The following is a 17476-nucleotide window of genomic DNA, read 5'->3' on the forward strand; positions in this document are numbered from 1 at the left end:
ATTCCTGCTCTGATTGTTCTGGGTAATTTTCTGAGATTGTAGACACTGGAAGGTGGATAGGGAAGATGACAGTTGGGGGACAGGCAAAGTGCCTCTCTCTTTGACAGATTTGGTCTGAACCAAAAAGGACTTCTTATTATCTAAAAGTTGAGATTGCTAAGATATTTCTCAGGTAATATGTATGGAATGCTCACTTTGGCTGCCCCTCCTGGCTTAACATGTGTGATCCTTCCCTGGTTCTGGAGGCCTGTGGTTTTCATACCTGTCTGAGCAGCAGAATCATCTGATGAGCATGTTAAAAAAGAATCTCAACCTTGAGATTAGTCACTCGCATGTGTTTCATCCTCCTTTACATCCTATCTGTGAAATTCCAATTTGTCAGGGGAACCCATGAAGTTGTGTTGAATTGGAAAACCAACAAGCAAACAGATTCCCAGACATTACACCTATAGATTCTGATTCTGTGGTCTGGAGAGGGGTCTGGGGAATCTGCATTTCAATGTCCGTCACCCTGCTACGACCAGTCCAGAGAATTTGGGGAAATTACCAACTATCTACATATATGCCAGTGTTCTTTTACCTTACTCACAGATCACCCTCAGTCAAGGCTGTTTTACTTTTGTTTTGTCACAGTTCTAACAAGGTTTTCTGCTTCTAGGTGACTAGCACCATGCCCCCAAAATGTTGAATGGATTGTATTGAATTGAATCTAGTTTTCTTGGCTTAGAACAGCTTATAAACAGCAAATTAGAGGAGGGAGCATGCTATAAGATATAACATCTGACAGTTTAACCGAGCTATCATACAAAGCAGATGTAAATAGTCAAAAAGCATAGTAGCTGGGCCATTTAGAAGAAGATTAATGCCAGCAACAGAGGAACCCAACTCTCCTTTCCTCATCAAGTTCCCTTCCACTTCACCTTCGCACATCAGTTCCTTATGAAAATCTTTATCAGTTGGGCACAGGCATACTCTGTTGTTGGTTATACAAGGACCAACAGCCACCTTGTATTGCTTGCCTGCTATGTGCTTTTCAGTGCCATGTCAATGAATTCTCCACCAGCACCGTAAAGAAAGTGTGCACAAAAGAAGACTAAAGCTCAGGGTGGTTACAAAATTTGCCCAAGGTCACACAGCTAACACCGGCAGAAGAAAAACCATACCCAGATCTCTCTTACTCCATGCTTACATTTAGCTTCTAAGACAGGGGCTCTCAATAGATGTTTCGTAACACTCAGTTGTGTGTCAGTTTACATATAATTTGTTAATGGTTAGAGAGCTGAAGTGTGTAAAGGATTTACTTTTTGAAAATAAATTAGACTTGATTCAGGATTTTCCCCAATTAACAGCACTCTGCCCCATTCGTTAGCTCATATACATTGTTAAAAGGGAAAGAACATAGTGGTATAGCAGTGAGACCAAAGGAAACCACTGCACAGCCCTGGCTTTGCCCAAAGAGTCTGTCAAGAGCATGAATACTGTCTGTCACGTGTGTCTTGGCTGAAAAAAAAACAGAACCGTTGAAGAGGTAAAGTCCAATAATAGGGAGTGTACCCTGGGGTCAGATGGCTGAGTCTATATCCTGAATCTGGTCTTTATTAAAATGTGACCTTATTTAACCCCTATGTGGGGGCTGATTTTCCCATTGGTGAAATAAAATTGCTAAAGAATAAATCAGGTGGTACATGTTAGATGGAAACAATGCCTGGCAAAGAGCAAGCGCTCAATAAATGTCAATAAAACTTTACACAGTTTTAGGCCTTGTAAACAGTATCTCTAGCTCTCAAAAATGATGGCTTTTGTATATCATACATGGACCTGGATGAGTGAATTTTAAGCAAATATTTAATAATTTTTATTGCCTTCTTGAAACTTAGTGAAATTGTTTATGGGTGATTTGGATGACCCATGTCACTTTTTAAAATGATTCAAAGAAGTATAAATTATTGCCTTTTTATTCTACTTGAGAAATATCCTCATAACAACTTTAGTCATTCCTTTTTTTTTTTTAAGATTTTATTTATTTGAAAGAGAGCGCGCACATGAGAGAGCACAAGTGATGGAGAGGGAGAAGCTGGCTGCCCATCGAGCAGGGAGCCTGATTCAGGGCTCCTTCCCAGGACCCTGGGATCATGACCTAAGCCGAAGGCAGACGCTTAACTGACTGAGCCACCCAGGCGCTCCAGTCATTCATTTTTATAAAATAGCAAAACTGGTATCTTGTGGGAAAAGTTAGTTAACATTTACAGACTTTGCTAAGGTCCTTGCAAGCTCTCAGAGTGATTCCGGCTGTTGGACTCCATTTGGGATGCTGGAGTTTCTGGTATTTGGAGGTCTGCTCATGCAGCTCCTTTTCTTGGTCATCCCCCCATGACTTTCTGCTCATCCAGTTACTCAGCTGCTTCTCTTGACCTAAACCACAGATAGAGCGAGTGGTAGAACTGCACGCAGCCAGTATGAAACTGTGATTCCTTTATCTCAGATCAAATTATCTGCCACAGTTATGTTCTTGGTTTTAAAGCATCTTCATAGAGAAGTAGAAAACAAGCCTACCTTTGCCACCGAGTGACCCATTCGTTGTGAAATACAGGAAACAGTGGTCCTTTCCCTCTCCTCCCCACAAGTCCCTGGGTGAGTGCCTCTTCCTCTGACTGCGTCTGAGATAAAGGTTCCAGGTCCCTGCACAGAGGTCATCGCCTAAGGGGACCTGAACTAAACTGAGTCTGAGAAGAGGTGGGTATGCGCTCTCAGTGTACAGTTTCTCCTGCAAGCTTCCTGTTGCGCAAGATAATCCTAGCTCCACATGGCTGAGAAGATAACAGCTAAGTCTTCCTCTTTGTTTCCTTTCTTCCATTTTCCTAAAGTGAGCCTCTTTCCTAGCTAAGAGTTGTAGGCTATTTTGCAGGTGTGCATCTCTTGAAACTATGGAAACAAACTAGCTATCAAGTCAGGTCCCTTTAATTTGGACGCCTAAACATGTTTTGTTTTTTTGAGGAAAAAAAACTAGCATAAACGTTCTGTTGTTGACTGTTCTAAATAGCACAGAACACTCCAACTTGGAGGACCTGTAAAATAGTTGGACATGTTTCATTATTTGAAAACCACATATGTTAGTAATAGTGTATTTATCTCTGTATTTGAAAGGTACGGCATAATCCACGCTGGTGGGGTAGGGAAATATCTCAGTGACTGGATCCTGCACGGGGAACCTCCATTTGATCTGATAGAATTGGATCCCAATCGCTATGGCAAATGGACAACAACTCAGTACACTGAGGCCAAAGCAAGAGAGTCATATGGATTCAACAATATTGGTAAAGTGCAAATTTACTGTTGTCTACAAAGTGTGTTCAGAATCGACTTGCAGTGCCTCTGATTTTAGCTGCTTGCTCTTCTGTGCATTGTGGTAGGAGTGCTTAGGGATTCTATTAAGTATTATGCCTTTAAGACACAACAAGGAATCTATATGAACATGTATATTTAATGTATAGAGTGCATCAGCGATTTTAAGTTCTAAATCTACTTTTACTTTATCCTTGGATAGTTATATAAATGACAATTCGGCTTTTTTTACAAAAAATTTTTAAAAGATTTATTTATTTGAGAGAGAGAGTGAGCCGGGGGGAGGGGCAAAGGGAGAGGGGAGAGAGGGTCCCAAGCGGACTCTGTGCTAAGCTCGGAGCCCCACGCAGGACTCGATTTCAGGACCCTGAGATCATGACCTAAGCTGAAACCAAGAGTCAGTCGCTTAGCTGACTGAGCCACCTAGGCGCCCCTTTACATAATTTTTTAAGTTGCAGTATAGTTGACAGACGATATTATGTTAGTTTCAGGCGTACAACAATAGCGATTTGACATTTGCATGCATTGTGAAATGATCACCACAAGAAGTGTAGTTACTATCTTTTACATAAATTTCATACATATATATGCTTCTGGATGTTAAGAACTGTGTTTTCTATTTTCTGAATGCCTTCAAAGTTGTTTATAGTTTTGGTTACGTGCTATTTAGGTACTAGTTTTCCTTTTTCAGTTGGTTATCCTAAAGAAGAACGATTTGCCGGGAGGCCAACTCAGCGAGTCAGTGGGCTTTATAAAACCCTGGAGTCTAAGTGTTCCATGGGGTTCCATGCAGGCTGGGAACAGCCACACTGGTTCTACAAACTGGGTCAGGACACTCAGTACAGGTAAGTGAATGACATAACCTGCCTGTGGCTCCGAATGTAGAATGAAATTGTCAGATGGAATGGAGGGACATAAGAGAAATGCTGTCCCCACCCCCTGCCGCCAAGTGACTTCACCCCATTCCAGAGAGCATTGAGCCTTTTCCTACAAAACATTTTCTCGCAGTGGAGGCATCCCATAGGACACTGGCTTGCATCTAGGACCCCTGTGGCCTCCAGAGTCTTATAGCCAGCTCAGGTAAAGCCTCCACTTGGTATTTTCCAGGAACTCAGAGGAACCTTCCTCATCCCCTCTACCTCCCCACATGGCTTCAGTTGGCTCCTAAAGATGTGTTCTGGCTTAGGACGCCTGGTCAAATCCCATCGAATGGAAATAGTATGACAATATAGATTTTCTATTGATCAAGGAAGAGCTCATAGCAACAGCTTTTTAGTGTGCGTGCAGTGAGTCATGCAAATTATATGTACCATTAATAAATTAGGGGGGTAGATCATTTACTTCACATTTCACATTAAGCTAAAGCATAAAGCATGTCACTAAAACAATTCTCTGAATTCCTCTAAAGTTGTTGTCATCATTGTTGGATTATACACCATTGTTGTCATTTGGGATTAATAGTGATTATATATTTTTTCTCATAAGAATCCATAAACCGAGGGGCGCCTGGGTGGCTCAGTCGTTAAGCATCTGCCTTCGACTCAGGGCGTGATCCCGGCGTTCTGGGGATCAAGCCCCACATCAGGCTCCTCCACTGGGAGCCTGCTTCTTCCTTTCCCACTCTCCCTGCCTGTGTTCCCTCTCTCGCTGCCTGTCTCTCTCTCTGTCAAATAAATAAATAAATAAAATCTTTAAAAAAAAAAAAAGAATCCATAAACCGAGAGAAAATAAATAGCAAATCTAGAAATTGTTACCTTTCTCTCTCTCTCTTTTTTGGACTTGTCATTTTGCTTATTTAAGCAGGTTTTGAAGTCTACTTTAAGACCAGATCTAAATGGTACAAAGGATAGTAGAGGCCCAGTCGTTGATTAATGAATTTGGGCTCAGTAGACAGTCTAGAATATCTGGGGGCAAAATACTGGTTCAGTTTTTCCTAAATGACTCAGGTAAATGCCAGATCTATTCTTCATTTTTGCTCTTTGGATCTGACCTGTTTCTTCTATTATTTTAATAATTAAACAACTGAAAACTCATTTAGCAGACAGTTGTCTGTTCTGTAGTTAAAATACCACATTAGAAGTTAACTCTGTCAAGTAGAAAGGACCCTGAATGAGTCAGTAGACTTTTGTTCCAGGCCAAGCTCTGTCATTTACTAAGGCAAAAGCCTTGGAAATCAGCTTATGCCTTTTCTCTAAAAATGAAGATGTTGGACCAAGTCCTTGCTTATTCTGATTGTGGACCAACAGCATGAGCACCACCTGTTAGAATGCAGAATGTAGGGCCCCGCCCCAGACCTGATGCCTTAGAATCTGCATTTTAACAAGTGTGAGTGATTGGTAGCTGCACCAACGTTTGAGAAGCACTGGACAAGATAGTTCTACCCCATTATATTCTGATTTAATTAGGTCCAAAACATGTGATTTTTTTTTACATGATCCTCAGGTGATTTTAATATGCAATCAAGATTGAAAACCCCAGGACTGGTAGACTTCTGTGCTTTCTTCCAGATCTGAGAGCCCACATGTCCTATCTTAATTGCTAGTTAATGAATACTATGTCATTCACTACAAAATGGGTCAAAGGAATAGAAGAGTACCTTTAAAAAATCAGTTTCTACCCTATATGTATGATTCACAGAACAGAACTTAAGGTTATACTTTTATTTCCCAAATGGGATTTCCTAGATTAATAGCATTTAATAAATAGTCTGTATTTTTTTTTAAAATGATTGCCAGTTGTTTTATGACAAACATTGTATTTCAGGCCCAGTTTTCGCCGCACAAACTGGTTTGAGCCTGTAGGATCTGAGTATAAACAGGTTATGCAAAAAGTAGGGGTTATTGACCTATCACCATTTGGCAAGTTTAACATCAAAGGCCAAGACTCTGTTCGATTGCTGGACCATCTCTTTGCAAATGTCATTCCAAAGGTAAATAACCTTATATGGGTACAAGGGTCAGGATTCTGGCCTGCTTAATTCTCTGTCCTCTCATTTTTTTTTTTTTTAATTAGTATGTTATTTGAATGCTGGAGCTCTTCAACCGGCCATGAATATTCTAGCTAATTTTCTAATTTAAATTTTGTCGAACGAATTATCATCCAAGTACCTTATGACTTTGCTAAATTGTGTCAATAGGGAACTGCAAAATTGACTCAAGTGTAATTTTTATGACAAATAGTTATAATTATCATTGAAACTAAGAACTTCAAAATTAATCTTGGGCTTAGGTTTAAAGATAGTTCACACAATTGATATAAATGGTAAGATTCAGATGTTTTTCATTGTTGACACTGCATTTTTATTTCCATGTTGTGTTAAAAGGATACGTAAGATTTTAATTGCATCCTGAGGTAATTTTAAATTCTTTTGTGTAGGTGGGTTTTACAAACATAAGTCACATGTTGACACCAAAAGGTCGAGTGTATGCTGAGTTGACCGTTTCTCACCAAACTCCTGGGGAGTTTTTACTAATAACTGGTTCTGGATCCGAACTTCATGATCTTAGGTGGGTACACACCTAATAAGAAAGTTTTATGTGGATTATATGCTGACTCAGTCCTGCAGTGAGGTTTTCTTTTCCCAATAGCTGAAAGTACAACTTTAATTCTTAAACCTTATTGTTTCAATAAACGTCATGTTTTTTATAGGAAATTATTTGAATTGAGGGACCCTGTCCCCACCCCCCCAAAAGGTAATCCATCCATAGGGTTTGCTGGTTCTAAAAATATTAACTCCCAATTATTAGACATCATCAATGTGTCAGAACTCTTTTTAGACATTGCCCCAATTAATTCTCCTAATAGATGTATCTGCAAGGTCTATATTATTCCCATTTTCATATGAGAAAACTGAAGTCTGAGCTAGAGTAACTTGTGTGAGCCCCTCCTTTTGATTCCGATGCCTGTGTTCAGTCCACTTCAGTAAGCTGCCTCCCTGGGTTTTCTTCCTCCTCCTCCATGCTTTGTGCTCTCTGGCCCACAGCTAGACCTAACTCGTTGACTTGCCAAGTCAATCCTTCACGTGAGTCTTTGGTCTACAATTTAGTCTACTATCAAATCTGTGGTCTCTAGTATTCCAAAAATATTTCCAGTGCTATTGTTTAAAAAATGTCTCACTCTGAGATTCTCACTATGGTTGTAAAATGATGCAAATTATACCCTTCAAGCCAAGATGTAACTTTGTAGCTTAGCTTTCTGTAAATCCAGAGGACCTTTTTAAGTAGCTGCAGGGACTCTCAATAAATTATAAACAAACCCTAAAACTGGCTTCCAATAACTCATCAAGACTTAAAAATTGAAACTAGTCTTTAGAGTTTTTATTGTTTCCTTCTGATCGTCAAAGCAATTATGTGTCTGGTGGCAGGCACATTATTAACCTTTAGCAGCACAAATGTGCCTTCCGTGTATATGTATTAAAGAAAATTTGGGTTTAAATTAATTTCCAAAGATTGAATCATAGTTTAAATGCAATAGGGCTGTCACTATTTAAAAGAATTATGTGGCAGAGCTTACTTAAAATGAAGGATCCTTCTGTACTGTGAAAAATTATCCCCAAATTTATAAGTGGGTAGTTTAAAGAGAATCACTTAACATCTCTGGGACTCAGTTTCCTCAACTTAAAAAATTAGGTTATTATACGAAATGACACTCTGGGGACTTCCTGGTAATTCTAGACACAGAACATGTCTTCAGAGAATTAATATGTTACCAACATGCATTATTCAAGCAAGATTTAACACAATGTTTATGACTCAAATGCAGATGGATTGAAGAAGAGGCAGTCAACGGTGGATATAATGTTGAAATTAAAAACATAACCGATGAGCTTGGAGTCCTTGGTGTTGCAGGGCCCCATGCAAGAAAGGTTCTTCAGAAACTGACCACTGAAGATCTTAGTGATGAAGTTTTCAAGTTTCTTCAAACCAAGTCTTTAAAGGTTTCAAACATTCCTGTCACTGCTATTAGGATATCTTATACTGGTAAGAATTGGAAAACAATTCTATAAAATTTAAGAGAAGGTCTCTAAAATTTAAAAGAAGCTAGCACAAATGACATGCCTGTGCTCACACACAGGCATCCACTGACTTTTGTCAGTATAACTTTGGAGGAAGCTTTCTCCTGTCCAACTCTTAAAATTGTTCTGTCTATTCACTCCTAGTCTGGAAGAGTCATTTCCCAGATTTCCAATCCTTGTTCCAATCCCATGGCTTCTTATTATTCGGAAGGGTAGATAAAAAAGTTGGAAGAGGATAGCTTTTGGAATAGTTGGAAGGGTTGACAGCATATTTAGGTCAGCTGACTGTTTCTAGGAACATTCAAGATGGTCTCCCATAGGGGTGACGGGGGGGGGGCGCTCAGTAGGTTAAGCGTCTGCCTTCAGCTCAGGTCATGATCCCAGGGTCCTAGGATCAAGCCTCACATCGGGCTCCCTGCTCAACGAGGAGTTTGCTTCTCCCTCTCCCCCTGCTTGTGCTCTCTCTCTCTGTCTCTCTCTCTGTCAAATAAATAAATTTTAAAAATCTTAAAAAAAAAAAAAAAAAGATGGTCTCCCATAGATAGAATCTCTCATAGGGACCATCTTAAATATATCAGGTACCTTGCTTCAAGTATTACCATTAAGGCTTTTTTAGGGAAGTCTTCTTATAGCACCTAACCTTGTGCATAGTATGTATTTGAAATAGAAATGAATGAATGCTCTTCAGTTCCCCATTGGTGCTGTGGGCTCACTTCCAACTTCCTCTCGCCCTCCTTGTTCTTTCATAGAAAGAGTACTTGGTGCCCAGGCATTCATTCAGTTACATGTTACTCATGTTCTGGTGGTGTCCTGGAAAAACACATCACCATCAGCCCTCAGCTTTGGGGAACAAGGAGAACATACATAAAGTATGAAGGCTATAGTTCTTCTCTGGGCTTCTGCTGTCCACTTTCCCCATCCTTCTTTCACCTGACCTTCGCAAAGTGGTGACTGGCATAAAACATAAGCAGAATTAAAAATAAACAGACTATTTGGGTTGGGTTTCATTTCCTTTGGTTTTTGCCCATAGCTCTTATGGTGAATAAAAGGACCACGTGGGGAAGAAGAGGGGTGTGGGGGGCATTAGAGTTAATGGCTGTCCCACAGTGAGGACCATTTGAATAATTGTCAGTTGCCTATATTTTTAAGCCTTGTGATTTTGGGGCAAGGAGTTAGGGGTTGAGGTTTCCTTCCTTCCCTCCTTCCTTCCTTCCTTCCTTCCTGCCTCCCTCCCTCCATCTTTCTTTCTTTTTCTTTCTCTCTCTTTCTCTCTTTCCCCTTCCTTCCTTCCTTCCTTCCTTCCTTCCTTCCTTCCTTCCTTCCTTCCTTCTTTAAATAAAGATTTATTTGTTCATTTGAGAGAGAGTGAGAAAGCAGGAGCAGGGGGAGGGGCAGAGGGACACAGAGAGAAAATCCGCAAGCAGACTCCCCACTCCCCACTGAGCACAGAGACTGACCTGGGGCTCAATCCCAGGACCCGGAGATCATGAGCTGAGCTGAAACCAACATTTGGCCACTTAACTGACTGAACCACCCAGATGCCCCAGGTGTTGAGGTTTCTAAACCTCGAACCCCTTATCATGATTAACTATGCCATGCTAATTACTTAATATTATGAAGCTGAGGTCAAAGGTCCAGATTAATTCCTGTATTAACTTCTTTCTGTGTCATGAGATATGTCCTAGATATCACTTCTCTGTGTGGGAGACAGGAGGGGGCATGAATGCCTCCGTGATATGGCATGCTCCTTTGCAGGAGGAGTTTGTTGCAACTTTTTTGTAAATTGGTGTTTTAAAACTCAACCGTGTCTAGATTACATAAGCGGACTCTGTCCATTTATTTATGTGTTTTAGCTAATGCACGTTAGACCGAGTGATCACTGTTCTTACTCTAGTGTGGTATTTGTGGGTTTGTTTCAGGTGAGCTGGGTTGGGAGCTGTACCACAGACGAGAAGACTCTGCAGCCCTTTATGACATTATCATGAATGCAGGCCAGGAGGAGGGAATTGACAATTTCGGAACATACGCCATGAATGTTTTAAGACTGGAGAAAGCTTTCAGAGCCTGGGGGTCAGAGGTTTGAAACGCTAGCATCTTCATTACAATTTTGTTTATTGTATCTGACTTTTGTGTAAGAGCGAATTTTAATTGCGTTAACATTGGCTCTGTTATGTCAGAAATGATGTGTTATTAGATAACTTTATTTAATTAAGGGGAGATGTTTTTCTCCTTCATTTCCCGGTTGAAAGTTCGGAGGAGTTATGACACACTGTTTATTCTGCTTTAATTCCTCCCGTTTGGCGGAGAGCCCTGGACCTCCATCTCTGTGTGTGGAGCTGCGGCTGCCCTGGGGGCCTGCTTACCCCCCAGTAGCCGAGGGGCGCTTTTCAAACTCTTCTTCTCCCTTTGTCTCGTTGCCCAGTCTCATTTTCTTTTTATGTACCTTTTGGGGAAATCACACCAAAAGGTGTCTTTCTGAGGAAGAGAGTTGGTGATCTAGGATGCGTTGGTCCAGCCTGCTTCTACCATTGATAAAGGGAACTAAGGATTTCTGTGTGTATAGTTATACACCATTTTCAGAGGCACGATTTATTTTACTTTCTCAACTCTCCCTGGAGAAATTATTATTGGTGATTTTTGGGCAAGGGGTTTGGAGTTGGGGGGTATCTAAATTACCCCTGTTCTATATACACAATCACCCTGAGAAAAAGTAAACAGCTTGGTCTGGATTACACAGAAGTGGCCAGACTGTGGTTCAAACTCTGTTCTGTTTTATCTCTAATAGCAGGCTGTCTCTAGACCGCTTAATTTTTTCATATTTACTTAGAAGTTGTTCTTTGAGTTTGAGGCCTAACAAGTGACATAAAGGATAGTAGTAAAGGATATACTTCAGAGTGGGGTCTCTTGGGTTTCAATTTATCCTCCATCACATATTAGCTACATGAACTAGAGCCTCTGTTAACTTCTTAAAATGAAAATTATCTTATTTCTTTTTAAAGATTTTATTTATTTGAGAGAGAAAAAGAGAGTACAAGTGGAGGGTGGGGGGCGGTGAGGAGGGGCAGAGGGAGAGGGGGAGGGAGAAGCACACTCCTCACTGAGCAGGGAGCCTGATGCGGGACTCGATCCAAAGACCCTGAGATCATGACCTGAGCGGAAGGCAGATGCTTAACCAACTGAGCCATCCAGATGCCCCTAAAATGAAGATTATCTTTATCCTACAAAGTTATCAGAGAGGTTAGATAAAGTTCCTAGCACGTAGTGAATTTAATTGGAGGGCAAGGTGGGTTTGAAAGCAGAGACAGGGCCCTTGGGACATCCAGACTGTGGGCAGAAGCAAGTGGGCTCCGAGGAGGAGAGGCAGCTTCCAGGAGCCACGGAAAGAGCCAGGGCTCTGGGGCAATTTGCCATTGTTTTGCAGGAGAGGCGCTCTACTAGGGGATTTTCAGCCTACAGCGGGGTCTTTCGATGAGGCCGCTGCAGGGAGTGAAATAGAGGACGGCTCTGTCCCCACACTCCTCAAGGAATGAAGCAGCAGATGCAGCCTTTGGGAATTAGCCATTTCTCCACCCTCCGGCCTTTCATTTTCTCTTGCTTGCTCTCCGCAGCCCTCCGCCTAAAAGCGCTTCTTCCCACGTCCATCTGATTTCCCAGCGGTGCCAGCACGCCCTCTAGTGGTACCACACCAGTCTTCTGTGCTTTTGTTTTTTTTTTTTCTAGAGAAATCCTGAAACTTTGAGCAGATTAAAAAAATAAATTTAGAGTTGCTCAAATTGATTAGAAATTACGAGAGACCACATTTTTTAAAAAGATTTTATTTATTTATTCGACAGAGAGAGAGACAGCCAGCGAGAGAGGGAACACAAGCAGGGGGAGTGGGAGAGGAAGAAGCAGGCTCACAGCAGAAGAGCCTGATGTGGGGCTCGATCCCATAATGCCGGGATGACGCCCTGAGCCAAAGGCAGACGCTTAACCGCTGTGCCACCCTGGCGCCCCGAGAGACCACATTTTATATCACCTAACAAGTTTATATCACTCGTCTGGTTTATATGAGTGCTATGTTGTCTTTTTAAAAAAGTTTGGCTACTTTTTATGGAGTTTCGACCAGTTCGCTTGGTTCAAAAGGGAACAATAACAAAACGAACAAAATCCAGTAACTTCAGATCTCGTCCCAAAGAGTGGCTTTAGCTTCAACTTAAAGTGTATTGTAATTACTCAACCATATATGAAAAGGCTGAGATTCAATCTCTGTTTCCTTTTCTCTTTCTTGAACTCCGTCGAAGCCATTTTCCTACCATCTGCTTTCTCCTCTGCCTGTCCTGATTCTTGGCTAATTATAAGAGAAGGAAATTACCTAATAACTTTTCAAGACCTAACTATGTAAAACTATTATGTAAAAACATATCAGAGTCTTATTTTGGGGAGGATCAGCATGTTGTGGTATCCCTCAGATATTTATTAGTAAAAGAGCCATGGGATCAAACTGAATTTTAGGGTCTAATATGCTATTCCAATGGTAATATTTCCTGACAGGCTACATCTCCATTTTAGATTTAAAAATTACTTTAAAGACCAGTCTGTAACTTTCCTTTCAGAATCTATGTTCAAAATCCAAAAGTGCTTCTCTTCCCTAGAAAAAGAACATATGAAAGTGATGTTACTGAAATAATTTTCACTCATCTAAGATTTAAACTGTGTCCAGGGGCACCTGGCTGGCTCAGTTGGTAGAACACATGACTCTGGATCTCTGGTTTGTGAGTTCGCCCCTATGTTTGGTTTAGAGATTACTTGAAAATAAAATCTTTTTAAAAAACGTGTGCTTCCCTTTTAGATGAACTGCGACACAAATCCCTTGGAAGCTGGACTGGAATATTTTATAAAGCTAAACAAGGTATGTTTACATTCCAAAGTGTTCTTGAAGTAAGTCTTAAAATTCTGAGGCTGTTTTGTGACGGAGCCATGCTTTAAAATGTAGCCAAGTGTGATTATAGGACAAATGACTTGAACATAAATAGTAAGCATTGCTCAGGTGCTTTGTATTATTAAGCTTTTGTCAAATCAGGTATCAGTTCCAACTATTACAGTGTGCTTGTAGATGTAGGATAGCAGAATCCAGTAACTTTAAAGAGTAATCTGAATTCTGGGATGAAAATTACCAAGGATAAGATGTCAGTAGACATTCTCGTCAGTCCTGGTGATTTGTGAAGTCACACGTTAGCTCCTCAAACATACAGCATTAATTGACTCTCCCCGGGTGCTGACAGCATAAAGCCACCTCAGCGGAGCTATCCAGCTGCTTATTAGGCACTTTTTTATATGTAAGTGTAACATTTCAAATGTGTTCAGCAGAAAATGGGTATTTACTGAGAAACCAATACAAGTATGATAGCTGATATTAACAGTCCAAAGGGAATCCCCACATTGGTAGTTCTCAAAGTGTGGGCCTCAGACAGGTAGCATCAGCTTCACCTGGGAGCTTGTGAGAAATGCAGATTCTCAGATCCCACCCCAGGCCTGCTAAGTCAGAATCTCTGGCGCTCAGGCCAAGAAACCTGTGTTTTAATTAGCTGCAGGGGAACCTGGTGCACCTCGTTTGAGAAGCACCATCCTACATGGTTCTTGTGGAAAAGCAAATTTATCACCACCTCAATCATCTAGACAAGTCCTACAGCTAATAAATGAAGTGAGCCCTTTGTTATGGACTGAATGATTTTGTTCCTCCAAAATGCATACGATGAAGTCCTAACCCCCACGTGATGGTATTTGGAACTGGAGTCTTTGGGAGGTGATCGGGTTTAGGTGAGATCATGAGGGTGGGGTCTCCACGGTGGAATTAGTTCTTGCGAGAACGGGAAGACACCAGCGCTCGCTTTTCTGTCCGCACGGTGAGGACACGGCGTTGAGAAGGCCCCCGTCAGCAAACCAGAAAGAGCATACCCACAGGGATGCTGAATCGGCCGGCACCTTGATCTTTGACTTCCCAGCCTCCAGAACTGTGAGAAATAATTACCAGTAGTTAAAGCCGCCTAGTTTGTGATATTCCGTTTTAGCAGCCCGAGCTGACTCAAACACCCACTGAGTAGTGTCTTAGTTACTGGAAAAGAACTTCACAGCGATGCAGTTAGTGGAAATAGTGAAGGAGAGGACAACAGCTGCTGCTGTGTAGGATACTTGTCAGAATTCCAGAAATAAACTGTCCTGTTCAGGTGCTAATAAGCTAAAGGAAAGGCCATTTTCCCATTCTATGGAACTATGTGAACACATGCATATGAATCAGGCTAGGGAAACTTTTTTTTAAGGCCCCTGCCTCAAGTTCCCAAATTCTAAGCTAAGATATTAACATAAACATGTATATTTATAGTATTAGATTTTAGGAAAGAGAACCTCCTTAAGGGTTTTAAAGGGACTGTCTTTCTGTACATTTTTCCTATGACTTTTACTTTTATGATGTACCATCTGCCTCCAGGCCAGAGAAAGCAGGTGCTTGGAATTTGGGCAGACCCCTGTAGCAGATTGCTCCTTCTGATAACAGAAGTCTTGGTTTAGCTGTTTAAAATAAGGATAAAAATGGCCTGACTCTTGAAAGCACTAAAGTTCTGTTGTTGGTCACCACTAGGTAAATAGACAACTGACACTCTTGCTTCACAGTGTTTGGGTATTATTGTTTGGGGAGAAGGCATAGATAAATGAGCTCTTTGTGTTGAAATTGGGTTTTTGAAACTCCCTTTATGATTATAAGCAGGTGTAGATTGTGTATTTATTAGTTCCTTTAAATTATTTCAATAACCAAAGCCCAGCTCAGAACTAAGCTGTTTAACAGATAATGATTTTGGTTTATGGTTTGCTTTTTATGATTTCTGAATTGTTGCTTCTCATCTTCTCATTTTGGTGTCACAGAGTTCATTTCTAATGCTTTCATTGGGTGAAGGTCCATGTAGCCCAAGGACCTGGACCTAAGTGAGCTAGTCTCTTCCAATTTTGTGGACTCGGGTGGTTAGTGGCTATCCTAGTGATGCTAGCCAATTTCCAGGACTGGCGACTAGGTTGAATACATGCTGTCCAGGTCCAATATGGTGGTTTCACAACTTCACCTTTGTTTTGTAGCAGTCTCTAATATGAACCAGGTTTCTGAAAAACTAACATTGTAAGCTAACCTGTGTAACTTCATAATTCACATTCTGTGTCTAAAAACAAAAATGTTAACAATCTGGCTTCATACTACATTATAAAGAATACATAATGCAAGTTCAAATTGCTTTGGAAAGTTAATGGTCTATGAAAACTGAAGCAGTAGCTAAGACAGAGGAATGTTGATATTCCATAAATATACCAAGAAAAACAAAATTTAAGAAAATCCTAGCATTTTACAATTGCTTAAAATCCTTTTCTTTCCTTCTCTTTGAAGCAAACATATAGAATTCCCTGCTTGGCCCTTCAGTGTTTACACAATTGTATAAGCCATAATAGGAAGAAAATTACTATGGGATGCAGGCTATGTGGGAGCTAGGAGGGCCCCCAGAGATGGCTCAGTACCACCTCCTTTGAGGGAGAGGAGACAGAAGCACAGAGAGGTGAAGTGATCTCTGACTTCACCGTAAGGCTTTCTCACCCACCACTTTCCCCAACAAAGTCCTTTCCCATCAGGGGCTAATCTGCCTTGAATAATTGCCCAGCCATGTTCTTCTGGCAACATAATCCTAAAATATGCATGCACTATATTTTATTGACGCCTCCCACAATCATGTGTTTGTTGTAACTGATTTTGTATTTTAAGGTAGGATCAGAGTACCCCTTTAACCATACTCAGAAGGGAAATGGGTGACGGAGCAGGCCTCTGTAGAGAGAACTGTGTTCTTGTCGAAATGGGTACGAGAGTAAGAAAAATGGAGTATTGAGAAACCTCAGATGGCAAAGGAGGATAGTGCCTGGTACTTACAGCCTTACTTCCGAGAGTTGTTTGAGCTACAGCCTCCCCACGGCATGGGGTTGTGTGAAGTGCACAGCTGTGCAGTCAACATTGGGTAAGTACTATTGTTAACACCTGGCCAGGCTGTAGGTGTAGCTGTTGAAGACCTAACTCCCGATGGCTCTCGGATCCCGCGAGGCTTGAAACGAAAACAGTAGGACACATTGTTACTATTCTGAAGCGGTCCGGGGCTCCAGGAGGGTCGTGTAGCCGTACCCAACAGTGCCATCTTGTGGAGAGTGAGCATAGAGCCTGGAAAGGAACCTAACCGGAGCTGTGATACTGGCAAAAAGAGTTAAAGAGGTATTTTGAAATCTCAACTAAAGTCCCTTTACCTGAGACAATTTATATCATTGTTATTAATGGTATTATAATTCCAAAAGAAGCTACTTCTTGGGGAAAATTAGTGGTTCTGTTTTTTTGGTTTTGTTTTTTTTAGTTACAAATATAGTGCATTAGCCCCAAGCAAAAGTCAGCTGCCTTAGGATGGAATCATACATACTATTGGAATTTTCCTCTTGGAAATATTGAAAAGTGTTCATTTAGAGAGAACCCCAGCCAAGATTCAGAGACTGAAGTACAAATGTAACATGTTTAAGGAGATAAAGAGAATTTTTAAAAGATATCCTCCACCCCCAATTTCTTTTTTTCTCACTTATCTTATCATAGGCTTCTAACCAGTAGAAACAGAATAAAGTGATGATAACTGATGTCGGGAAACAAAAGCAAAAGAAAAATTATTAAATTTCCTTAGTTCCTACAACCCATTGACAAGTCCTTGAAACGGGCAGAGTGACCTTCGTCTAGGGACTCAGCTGCCTTGATGTTAATTCTTTGCTAAAGGCAAAAGGCAATCTTAGACCAACCTCCAGGACCCTGTAAGTCTACTTTAACATATAAAAAATTCCTTTGGAAACTTCCTTTATTTCTAACCACCAAGATGCATGTTGGCAATCATCCCCCAATCATATGACCCACTGATAGACATCTGAAGAGTCTCATGACTGAGGGTTTTGTTTTGTTTTTTTTTAAGATTTTATCCGTCTGACAGAGGGAGCAAGCACAAGCACTGGGACGGCAGGCAGAGGGAGAGGGGGAAGCAGGCTCCCTGCTGAGCAGGGAGCCCGAAGTGGGCTCAATCCCAGACCCTGGGA

General features: G+C 41.1%; 1 protein-coding gene across 1 annotated transcript in view; it reads left to right on the top strand.

Moving 5' to 3' along the window:
• The window catches only part of DMGDH (dimethylglycine dehydrogenase), a 62244-nt gene that overhangs the window by 26038 nt on the left and 18730 nt on the right, over positions 1-17476 (top strand). Inside the window, exons 8-14 of the mRNA XM_040621962.1 lie at positions 3145-3314; positions 4034-4187; positions 6106-6271; positions 6718-6848; positions 8104-8321; positions 10276-10433; positions 13188-13247. Coding sequence (XP_040477896.1) covers positions 3145-3314; positions 4034-4187; positions 6106-6271; positions 6718-6848; positions 8104-8321; positions 10276-10433; positions 13188-13247 — 1057 coding nt within the window. The remainder of the gene's footprint in view (positions 1-3144; positions 3315-4033; positions 4188-6105; positions 6272-6717; positions 6849-8103; positions 8322-10275; positions 10434-13187; positions 13248-17476) is intronic.

Source organism: Ursus maritimus, unplaced genomic scaffold (assembly GCF_017311325.1).
Source record: "Ursus maritimus isolate PB19 unplaced genomic scaffold, ASM1731132v1 scaffold_5, whole genome shotgun sequence".
NCBI lineage: Eukaryota > Metazoa > Chordata > Mammalia > Carnivora > Ursidae > Ursus > Ursus maritimus.